Source organism: Leptopilina boulardi, unplaced genomic scaffold (assembly GCF_019393585.1).
Source record: "Leptopilina boulardi isolate dan_hultmark-lab unplaced genomic scaffold, ZJU_Lbou_2.1 LbouV2_362, whole genome shotgun sequence".
Classification (NCBI taxonomy): domain Eukaryota; kingdom Metazoa; phylum Arthropoda; class Insecta; order Hymenoptera; family Figitidae; genus Leptopilina; species Leptopilina boulardi.
This window is the reverse complement of record NW_026137932.1, coordinates 4,003,487-4,016,317: the sequence shown is the minus strand read 5'-3', so window position 1 is coordinate 4,016,317 and position 12,831 is coordinate 4,003,487. Positions and strand designations below refer to the sequence as shown.

General features: G+C 23.4%; 1 protein-coding gene across 2 annotated transcripts in view; it reads left to right on the top strand.

The window, feature by feature from the left end:
• The first annotated feature begins 1,023 nt into the window (after positions 1 to 1,023).
• The window catches only part of LOC127286658 (1-acylglycerol-3-phosphate O-acyltransferase Pnpla3), a 32,811-nt gene continuing 21,003 nt past the window's right edge, over positions 1,024 to 12,831 (top strand). Inside the window, exons 1-2 of one of the 2 annotated variants that reach the window (XM_051313162.1) lie at positions 1,024 to 1,580; positions 4,254 to 4,647. In XM_051313162.1, coding sequence (XP_051169119.1) covers positions 4,488 to 4,647 — 160 coding nt within the window. In that variant the 5' untranslated portion in view covers positions 1,024 to 1,580; positions 4,254 to 4,487. Of the gene's footprint in view, positions 1,581 to 4,136; positions 4,648 to 12,831 lie in introns of those variants that run through there. The other variant, XM_051313163.1, reaches the window with a different exon arrangement.

Genomic DNA, 12,831 nt, shown 5'->3' with positions numbered 1-12,831 from the left:
ATGAAATTTCGATTGGAATTTGTTGAACATTTTCCAAAAAGAAATGGCCGAAATAGCAAAATCGCTTGGGCGCTTTTTTTAAATTAAATTTTTGTATTCATAGCGACGGATTTTTAAAAAATTAAACTGGTTTTTATGGTTACATAAATATATTTAAAAAAAAATTTTAAACAAATTCAAAAGGCGTTTTTCTCAAATTTTCCGAGTTTTTTTTTTGTCGAATTTAAAAAAAATAAAACTAGAAACAGTTTCGAATTCGCATCTTAAAATTCATAATTATCCTCACTGTAATTTTTGGACATTTTGCACAGAAACTCAAAAGTCGTACACAGGGATGTGTTATTTTATTGACAAATTATTAAGTGGAACGTTCCAAATATAGCGTATAAGAAATGAAACATTTTGGACGTTTCACTAAATAATTTATTAGCAACGCCACATCCCTGCGTGTACAAATTTTTAAGTTTCATTACCCTGTGAAGAATGTTGGGTGTAATTGAGAAAAATTATACGATTAGGATTATTAAAAAAACGATCATCTCATAATATTTTTTATAATCCAACTTTTTTATTGTTTTAAAATAATACAAGGTATAGACAATTATAAGTTTTATAATCTAAAGTTGAAAAGATTTATATAATATTCTATAGATTATTACCATACACACCTAACTTTAACAAAGAAAAAGTTTATCCCCGATGCCGAAAAAAAATTCTTGAATATTTTAAATCTTTGTTCCCTAAATAAACAAAATTTCAAAGATTCAAAATCGTAACCGCTCCTTCTGCATGATTTTTTATGAATTTATTGTTTTTTTTATGCATTATAATGAAAAATTGCTTTATTACGATGTGCAGATCAGTTGAAATTACTAGTGCAATTTTATATTATACTTATAATAAATGTAAAAATAATAATAACAACAACAATAATACATTTACTATAATTTTTGGAAATAAAAGTTGGATGATCAATTTTGTAATTTAAATCCGTACTGTCAACAAAAATAATAAAAGAGTATTTTCCCTAAAACACCGCAGATGTAAACATTAGATTATCCGAATTTTCTATAGAATTTCTTTTTCTTGTTAATATACGCAACATTATAGTTACTGCTATTGCAATTTGTATTTGTATCGTGTAAGAAAATAAATGATAACAAAGTGGCTAAAATTAGTTGAAAGTTTTGTAGATGTAGTAGATTAATTTATTTTTTAATCACACGTGTTGTCATGATTAAAATATAAAAAAATTTGTGCCTTATGTGTGTCGACAGTATGAAGTATGAGTGTGTATTGTAAAGAGTGGGGACTATTGCACAGTCCTTTAAACTAATGCATAAGCAGGTGTGGTCAGATTAATTAGTCGCTACTCAAAGTGATAGCACGGTTAGTAAATTGTCTTCCAAAAAGACTCAGTGAAGCTTTGGAAGGATTGATTATCTCCAAGTTTTTGTACTTTGCTTGTTAAATAAATAAAGTAGAGTTTGTTCTCAGTTGAGTAACCAACTCACAAAAATAATATTATTAGTTGTTTCTTACGGCGACAACATGTGGTAGAAAAATTGTTTGCAAAGACGGTAATTCAAAAACTTTTTTCTTTAAATAATTTAAAGTTTCCAACGATAGAGTTGCCGTTAATATGTTTAGATAATATTTTTTGACAATTTACACGCACATACTCGATAGAAAATTTTGAATTATTTAAAGAAAAATTTCTATTTTCAAATAATAGGTTTCAAATATACAAATAATATTAATTGGGTTAAAATCTCGATATATAATTGTGAATATTTGAATACACTCAAAAACTTTTGAAATTTTTAATTTTTTATAGTATTTTTTTGTAACTTTTGCTAGTAAATTTTTATTTTCTTTGAAACTATTATGTTTGTTTAAAAAGTTATTTTTTAATTTTTTTGTTTTCTTTATTAACTTATTAAAATGTTATACGTGGGACCTAATCCGACTGCTTAAATCTGAAATTCATAAAAATATAGATCTGATAGAGACATGATCAGATCTTCTAGATGCTTCTTAGCTGATTCATCACTGAGTCATGACATTAAATGATACAAAAAGTTTTGAAATCCCAACAAAACCATCTTTAATGCAAAAAGTTACGCCAAGCAAAAATTATCTTAACCATTAAAACAATTTGTGAAATGAAAGTTAGCCAAGTAAATTTTAGGAATATATTAAATTTTAATTAATTTTTTTAATATAAATAATTAGATTTAAAAATGGGAAATTATACAAATTATAATTTTAAAATATGCGTGCAATGTAGAAAGAAAGAATAGTTTTTGGTCTTAATATGAAATAGAGTTAATAATTATCAAAATAATTAATTTTTATATCAATTTTTTGATTAAGAAAAATTTCTATCGGTATGGCACAGTTATGAAAACTTGGTGTGAATTATTTTTAAATATTTAATAATAATTTTTATTTTTTAATATTTACATCCTTCATTAATTTTTCGTTAATCCACTTGCGGTAGTATATAGGTAAAAAAGTAATTCACACCAAGTTTTCATAACTCTGCCTACCGATAGAAATTTTTCTTAATCAAAAAATTGATTTCAATTAATTTTTTTTGATAATTTTTAACTTTATTTCATATTTAGACCAAAACTATTCTCTTTTTCTACGTAGCACGCATTATTTAAAATTATAATTTGTATATATAATTTTCCATTTTTAAATTTAATTATTTATATTAAAAAAATTATAATTAAAACTTAACATAATCCTAAAATTTACTTGGTCAACTTTCATTTCACGAATTGTTTCGATGGTTAAAATAATTTTTGCTTGATGTAACTTTTTGCATCGAAGATGTTTTTAATGATGGGATAAATAATTATAAATAAATCATTTTGATTGAGTCTAATATTAATGTAATAGAATTTTATATTTTAAATAATAGGTGCCCGTGTGGAAATTAATTAATTACAATTAAAATTTGTTTAAGAAACAATTCTTTTATGTAGAAATTTTTTAAAAATAATAATAATAATAACAATAATGAATTAAATTTTATGGAGATTATAATATAAAGAATACAGTTTTAATAACAATACTTTTAGAGAATTTGTGCCTTATAGAATAAATGACATTTATAGAAAAGAAAAAAAATTAGGATAAATAATAACTATAGCAGTTTGATAATAATATTTTATTTACGTATTATGAAATTATGATTATGTAATATAATAATTTTTGTAAATTCCATTATTATCATTTGAAATTTTGATCCATTTTTTTTAAATCAGTTTTATATAAATTTTTCTATATTAAAATTTAGGCCCCAAAAAAAATTTGATTTTAATTAACATTTATATAATTCAAAATTAGCGACTATTATAATTAGATTATATATAAAAATTTGTGAGAAATAAATTTTAGGTCATATACAGTTTAGTAATTAAAATTTTGAAGAAAATAAATTATTAGAATCATTAAAAATTCTAATTAATACAAAATAGATGAATGGAATATTTACTGAAAATATTTTTAATTAATTAATCATTTTGAGTAATAAGAATCATTAAATTCACATTCTAATAAATGAATATATTCAATGTTGTTTAGACATTTGAAATTTGTAAATTAGATCAAATTATACGTTTAATGTTAATGGCTATATATATATATATATATATATATATATATATATATATATATATATATAGAGGAAAGTTATATTTGTCTCATAGAGTCAAATAAATTATATTTAATTCAAATAAAAATTTTATTTGCACTAAATAAAAATTATATATTTAATTCAGATAAAAAATTTATTTACACTAAATAAAACGTTATTTGTGATAAATGAAATGTTTTATTTGAAACAAATATAAAAAAAAGTATTACGCTTTGAAAAAAAAAAAATATTTTTATTTAAAGTTAAATAAATTTTATTTGTCACAAAAATAAAATATTTTCTCTGATTGTATGCGGGGACGATAATGCATTATATCTCAGAAAAATGTATAAGTTTTAAATTTTTTTGAAACTAAATGTAGCATTCAGAATATCAATTTCCCTAGAAAATTTTACTAGAAGCTGACACTGTTGTATGACATATATGTATATATATAAAATACATTCACATGCCTCTGTTATTTAATTTCGAGTCAGGGACCAATCAACAATTAATGACACATTATTTACGTCACTAAACGCGCATTTATCATATATAACTGTTTTGTTTTTTCCAATATGATTATTATTATGTTTTATTTCAGTTGGCGTTCTTGTCTCTTTCGTGCAGCTATTGTTTTAAAACGAGAATTAAGTCATATCTCCGATTCAGTAGCACGAGAGCAATCGTGGAGTTGATATATATGTATATATATATTATAATCAAAAGTGTGTGCGTTACGTGTAATGTACATAACCTTATTGTTATTTTTCTATTTTGTTGAAATAAAGAGTATAGTGATAAAATTCAAGTTTAATTCATTTATTAACGGCAAAGGATGAATCTATCGTTTGCCGGATGTGGCTTTCTCGGCATTTATCATGTCGGTGTTGCCGTGTGTTTTAAAAATTATGCACCCCATTTGTTATTGGATAAAATTAGCGGTGCCTCAGCTGGAGCTATGGCAGCGTGTTGTCTACTTTGTGATTTGCCACTTGGTGAGTATTAGATGAATTTTTTTAAATTCAAAGAAAATTTATTTTAGCTACCAAATAAAAAAAAAAAAAAAAAAACAAAACATTAGAAAAATAATCAGATTGCCTCTTGGCAGTATTTGTTTACGATAATTTTTTTTCTTATTATTTTCAACTAGTTCGTAACTAGTTGGGAATAATAGGAAAAAATTATTTCAAACCACCTACAATCGTATTAGACCCATGTCTTTTCAAAATTATTGGAAAAAATTTACTTTCTTCAGTGACCGGACCCCAAAAAAAAAAAACTTGACTATATTATCAAATAAATATTTATTTGTACGAAATAAATTATTATATTATTTGAGATGGTATTTGTTTTAAATAGAAAAATTATTAGTTCAAATACAGTTTATTTGATGCAAATAAAAATTTTTTCATTCAAGTAAATATTTATTTGATAATAATAAAGTGAAGTAACCCTTTTATTTGAATTAATTACATTTCAGTATCCTCTGAAAAGTCGAGGCGAGGCGCATGATTTTTCCCAAAAATTAAAAAGTTCGAAATTTTAATTGATCGAATTACTTTAAGTTGATATTTTATTTGGTCGAAATTCTAAAAAAACGACAGTTATGAAAGTCGACATTTTATTTAGTCGATATTTTATTTGGTCGATATTTTATTTGATCGAAAATCTAAATGGTCGACATTTTATTTAGACGATATTTTATTTGGTCGAAATTCTAAATGATCGACATTTAAAGTGGTCGAAATTTTATTAGTTCGATATTTTGTTTGGTCGATATTCTAAATGATCGACATTTAAAGTGGTCGAAATTTTATTAGTTCGATATTTTGTTTGGTCGATATTCTAAATGATCGACATATAAAGTGGTCGATATTTTATTTGTTCGATATTCTAAATGATAGAAATTTAAAAGCATCGAATTTTATATCCATCGAAATTTAATTTGGTCGCACACGACGTTTTCTCCAACGCCTCGCGAGGAAATGCATTTTTATTAATTAGGAAGAATTAACAATTTATATATGATACAATGATGAACAATGATTTATTTCTTATTATTATTATTTAATATTTATCAAAGAAAAACTAAAAAAAATATAATGATTTACTTTTCCCACGCTCGGCCGAGGAGTTAATAAATGTTCAACTTCCCCAATACTTTTCTAACCAAGAAAGTTGCACTTTTAGAGCGCAGGCGTTGGAGAAAATTATTATTACTTATGTCACTTCAATCTTTCTTAAAAAATGTATAAAACATTGAAAGTATATCTATGTTGTGCTGTGTTACAGTTAATTGAAGTAAATTTATATAGTATACTTCAATAGTACCACTTCTATCTACAACATTCTTAAATTTTCTTCAAACATGTGATATTGTAAGTTAAATTTGTTGGCTTGAGAATTCTTCTTTGGATATAATTTCTATAGCACATTAACTTAACCAGTTTAGAAAATTTTTTAAATTTAAAAATTTTTTATATAAAACTGTTATTTATAACTTCTACGTTAATTTTATTTTACATTTTATACTACTTTCACATGTTTTAACAAAACTAAATTAAAATATTCGACAATATCTATACATTTTAAACATCACTCTACAGTTACATTGTACTTATCATTACAGATCCCAGCAAGAAAAAGTGTATTAAAAGGTATTAATTAGCATTGAAAAAAATACAATCGAATGCCTTTAAATGATAATTAATTCCATTTCTTTCTGGAATTCCAGTTAATGCCTTCGGTAGGTTATAAATCTGCCTCGTTTCAATCCTTTTGAATCCATAAAAATTTTATGTAAAATTTGAATGCCATTCAATGTCTCAATAAAAATTAAGAAGTTGAATGAAGTCAATGCCATCCAATGCTGTTCGTGTTTAATCCCTTTTAATACTTTTTCAAGGAGTTGTCGTCTAACAGGATGAATTATTTTTAATCCCTTTCATAAATTTATTTATTTTAATGCCTTCTACAGAAAGAAATTGCTATTCTATACAGTTGATTAGAAATTAATTAATTACAAATTATTTTGAATAACCATATTTTTTTTGGTAAATTGGTATAGTATTCGGAAGAAAACGGAATTAAAAGGCATATTGAAAAGTTTTAATCCCTTTCTTCTTGCCGGGATACTATAATAAAAATTCACTGACAAAATCACACGCATTAGTTGTCGAAACGTATATGAAATAAAGGAAAAGTTTTTGTTCTTTTTTCATAGAACCCTCATGCCAAAAAATTTATAAATACATTAAATACAATAAATAATCACTCTAAATCTGAATCAGTGAAAATTTCACTGAATTCAAATCAGTGGCTAAGTTTTCTTTAATTCACCAGTGGAATTTCACTGGGAATCAGTGAAACTGATTATTGAATCCCAGTGAAATTCCACTGGTGAATTAAAGAAAACTGAGCCACTGATTTGAATTCAGTGAAATTTTCACTGATTCAGATTTAGAGTGATAATAATTTATACAATATCGAAATTAGATTTGGAGCCCTTGAGAGGTCATACAAAAAAAAAAATAATAATAATAATGAAATTCTTTCGTTATTCCTGATATCAAAAGTAACTTCCAGTATTGCAAAAATTGTTTAATATGACGCGTCTACAATATAGTTGAACCATCTGAGCTTGTAGAAAAAAAAAACAGCGAAGCAAAAATGCTTTTATCTCTATCAATGCCATTATAATAAAGAAAGAAAAACTTTTATCATTTACATACAATAATTGCGTCAAAAAAATTTTTTTTTTGCTTTTTTTAATTTACATATACATTTATATATACATGAGTATCGTAATCCATCAATAATATATGTATGTTGTATATCTACGTATATTAATATTATTGTGGTGCGACTCAAAAAAAAAAGACAAAACCACAAAAACTCATTACTTACAAGTTCAAAATTATTATCTATATTTTATTATGTGCACGTGCAACAAGAAGACAAAGACCCGACTAGAATAAATCTTGTAAATGTCGTTGACTGTTCAATGTTTACAAACAAACAAACAAACCACTATATACATAAATAATAATACTGTACTTTGTAATTTACAATCTTTAAAACTAATTTCATTGAGCTTTGTATTACACAGCCACAGAGAAAAATAAAAAATTTCTGATCTGGAGGTTTGACCATGTTTACTTTATATATAATATATATGTTTTTGGGGTCACTGAATCCGGATTCGAGGCCCATTTAACCCATCACTTTAGGATTCCTAATCTGCCATAACCTCAAAAAAAAACTTAGAAACTATTTTTTTAAGGTTATGGAAGAATTCTAAATTGATGGTGTTAAATGGACCTCGGATTCGGATTCAGCGACCCTAAAAACTTATAATTAACATATATATATGATCAGAAGCCCAGATCAGAATTTTTTTTATTTTTTTGCTGTGTTATCCCATTTGGAAAGATTCCCCGGAAAGTGCCCCCTGGAGGTTCTATCGGAATTCCGCCGGAACTTCCAACGTAATTCCGTCGGAATTCCATCGGAGTTCAAAAGAATTTCCGATTGAATTCCGACGGAGTTATGATGGAATTCCGATTAATTTTTTTCAAAATTTTTAGATTCCTAATTCCGTCGGAACTTTGTCGTAATCCCATCGGAAATCCTTTGGAACTCCGATGGAATTCCGACGGAATTACGTTGGAAGTTCCGGCGGAATTCTGATAGAACCTCCAGGTGGCACTTTCCGTGGAATCTTTCCAAGTGGGATTGTTGATGTTTAACTCTTTTACGCGACTATTAATAATTAAAAAGAATGTTTGATTCACGTCAACCGACCCAAAGCTCCTTTCAAAAATCTATTCTATTCTATCTATTCTATCTACTCATAATAATCGTCAGCTCATACTCTTATTTTAAATAATTCAAAAATTTTAAATGACGTTCCTACTGTGAGAATTTTTTCAAATTTTTTTTAATGACTCAGCAAACTGAGAACTGGATAACTGAGAAATCTAAAGTCAGATTTTAAAATTTTTCAAAAATTCAAAATGGCGGATCCAATATGGCGGACATATTTTTAAAAACTCATTGAATTCGTTTGAAACTTGTTACTCGAGGGTTTTTGTGGTCGCTGATTACGAATCTGAAGTCAGATTTTAAAAATTCAAAATGGCGTATCCAATATGGCGAACATATTTTTAAAAAATTAATGGATTTACTTGAAAGTAAATACTTATATGTATTCTTTTGTCGCAAAATTCAAAATTATATTAACTTTACGAGTTCCACGATTTAATACGTATATGGTAAATAATAATTTATACTCATTGACATTAAATATAGTAAAAAAACAAGCTTCATTCAATTTTAAAAACAAGTGTGTGTGTGTTGAAGTCTTGGGGAATTTAAATTTGTTTACAAAATTTAATGACGAAGTATTTTTTGTTATTTGTTTTTAGTTTGTGTTTATCAAGAAATTATGCAGAATTCAATTTTTTTTTATATATTATTTTATGAGCCACCGGAAAGTAAAACAACATAATATAAAATTTGTACGGCCTTATAAGTTGACCCTTGATAACTTCGAAATCAACAATAAAAAAAAATGTAATTATTATTTTATACCTTATTATTACCGCAATTAATTTGTAAAGTAAAAAAAATTTTTTTATTTGATTCAAATAATCGTTTACTTGACTATTATCAAATAAATATTTACTTGAACCAAATATAATTTTTATTTGAGTTAATTAATTTTTATTTGTTTCAAATACAGAAATTATTTGATTCAAATAAAATTTATTTAAATTAAATAAAAATTATATTTGGTTCAAGTAAATATTTATTTGATAATTATATTCAAGTAACCGATTATTTGAATTTAATAATTTTTTTTTTCAGTGAAAATAATTTAATTTTTTGTTTAAAAATCGATTTTGCCGTTTATCATCGACAATAAATTTTTATTTATATTTTCCGGTACATTTTTTATGACAAAAAAAGGTTAATAATTATATAATTAATAATAATAATAATTAATTGCAATTTAATAACAAAATACAAAATTTTTAATATTGCAAAATCAAATTTAAAAAAAAATATATAATAATAAAATGCTTGGTCTGTCCTTCTATCCTAACTTAAAGTTGGCCTTTTCTGATTTCACGTGTTTTTTTTTGAATAGTAATCTTATGACGTGTCAAATTTTGACAATTCTTTTTCTCATTTTTGCCAAAGTTGTATAATTGTGTTTCCAAATTTCGGAATAAGTTTCTTTAAAATTCCAAATTCGAAAATTCGTTTACCAACGAAATTTTTTTTAAAGTTGTATATTGATTCAAAAATTCTACACAAATACAAAAAATTTATGATGAGAAAAAAGATGCGCAAGGAAATTTCGTACAAGATAGTAATTTAAAAAAAATTTATTTTTAAAAATTAATTTTTAAGGTACCAGGGGCCAACGAATACCTATTAAATATTAATTATAAAAACACAGGCCTCGAATCAACTTATAGACACAAAAAGTCGTTTTAGTCGATTTATATTCCAAAAAAAAGTGGATTTGTTTTTTATTTTAACAAAAATATTTTACAGATTTTTAAATAAAAAAATTTTTTTTTTAATAATAATACTTTTCAAAGGGTTAAAGTTGAAATTTTTAGAAATAATTAAATTTCAAAAGATATTGTTAATTTTCAAACAATTATTAAATTTTACAGAACTAAAAATAATTTTACATTTTTTAAATTTAATTGAATTTTCAAAGATTTAAAATTGAGATTTTTGAAATTAATTGAAACTTTAAGTGTTTTGTAATTAAAATTTTAGATGATTTCACTAAAAATTTATTAGAAAATGCGGACAAAATACAATAATTTGAAAATCATTTTTAATTGAAAAATGGTTTCAGATAGTTGAATTTTCAAAGAATATTATTAAAATAGTTAAAAATAATTGAATTTCCTTAGAGTTATAATTGAAATTATTAAATTTGAAAAAAAATAAATTTCGATGGAAAATTTTAGAAATAATTAAACTTTAGATGCTTTTAAATTCATATTATTGAAAATTCAATCAATTTTGAATTCAAATTTTCGAGAATAATTAAATTCTATTTGATTTTAAATTTGGAAAATAATTGAATTTCAGTTCATTTTGAATTGAAAATTTTGGGAAATAATTGAATTTTAATTGAAATTTTGGATAATAATTTAATTGAAGTTCATTTTTGATTGAAAATTTAAATAATTAATTTTGAATAGAAATTTTAGAAAGTAATTGAATTTTATTTCATTTTAAATTGAAAACTTGGTAAATAATTAAATTTTAAATTGAAAATTTTGGATAATTATTGGATTTTTAATTGATTTTTATTAAAAATTTGGGGTAATAATTGAATTTTAGTTTATTTTGAATTCAAATTTTTAAAAAATAATTCAATTTTATTGTGATATTTTTTTTTAAATTGTAAACAATTGTTAAATTTTATAAAAATTTTAATTGAAAAAATAATTTTGATATGATTGAATTTGTGATGTATTTAATTAAAATTATTAAAAATAATTAATTTAGTGAAGAATCATTTTAGTTCAAAATTTGTTAAATAATTGAATTGAAGATGATCTGAAGAAGATCTGCATTTTATACTAAAAAAATGTATTTTATTTACATTTTCTTTTCAAATGTAAAAAAAATATCGCATTTTATTAAAATAAGTCGATGAAAATCGTATTTTTAAAAAAAGTCGGAAAAAGTCGTATAATCCGAGGCATGTAAACATATAATTTTCATTATTATCATTTAATATGTAATAATTTTCTAATAAATTAAATTATTATTGATAATATTAATCTTTAATTTCTTTATAACAAACAATTAAATACTCAATTTGGCGCGCTTGCGGGCGTTTAATTTTGCTAGTTTATAATAAATAAATAATAAATTTTTGAAAAATTATGTTTATCGTTTAATTCTGAATGCGAGACAATTTTTGTTGTCTTTTTACTTTCCTCTTTTTTTGTATTACCGGTTATACATTATTGAATAACTTTCGTGAATGATATTATAAAATACGGGAAGTGTGTATTTTTCGATATTTTAATCACAGGTTAATGTAATTATGTTTATAAAACGATTATTGATACATACTGTATACAAAACATTATTTCTTTTTTTTATCAAAAACTCGTAAATTTGTATACACGCGACATCGTAAATCACTATTAAAAAAAAAAAAAAAAAAAAAAAAAATTCATCAATGCTATTTGTTGAGAGTAAACTACATTAAGTACCTGATAGTAAAAGCATTCGTTTTTATCATTTAACTTTCGTTAATTAATTTAGTATTTTATTGTCACTTATTGTTTATAATTTTTATTATCATAATTGTCATAATTACACAATAATGAAGATTATTTTACATATTATACTCCCCAAATGATAAAAATAATTTTTTTTTGTAGTTTATTTATTTATTTATTTAATAAATTGATTTCATTGCAAAACATATTTTTATTAAAAAAGAGTAAAATAATTTTGGTCAATTTTTAATATTAAAAAAAAAAAATTTCAATGTTTTTTTAAATATTAAAAAAAAAATTATTTCAAAATTGACGAAAATTTTTTCGAAAAATAATTAAAATAAATTTTTTTCTATTTTTTACAATTTTAATTTATTGCGAAAATAAATTTACAAAAAAAAGAAAATTAATTAATTTTGCCAATTTTGAAATAATTTTCAAAAGTTTCATTGTGAAAATTCACTTTTATGAAAATTGGTGAAAATTTTCCAAAAAACAATTAAAATGGATTTTCTCTATTTTTACAGTTTTATTTTACTTAATAAAATATATTTAGATACCGAATTTTTGTGTAACAGAATTTTTAATTTTACACAATTTTAAGTGATTTGAATTTTCAAATGTCAGAATTTGCGCGGTCAAAAACCGAAGATTCGACGAATTGGAAATTCTGTCATTAAAGAGAAAAATTCGAATTCGTGAAAAAAGAAAAATACATTTTGTCAATTATACTATTTCGAAAAATGAAAATTCGTCTAAAAAATATTATTTAATAAAATTTCTTAGAAATGAAAATTTTAGTTAATAATTTTCTATTTTTTACACTTGGATTTTTATTTGAAAAAAAATTTTGTCAATTTTTTTTAAACAATAAAATTACAAAAATTTAACTTTTTTTTTTTTGTGAAA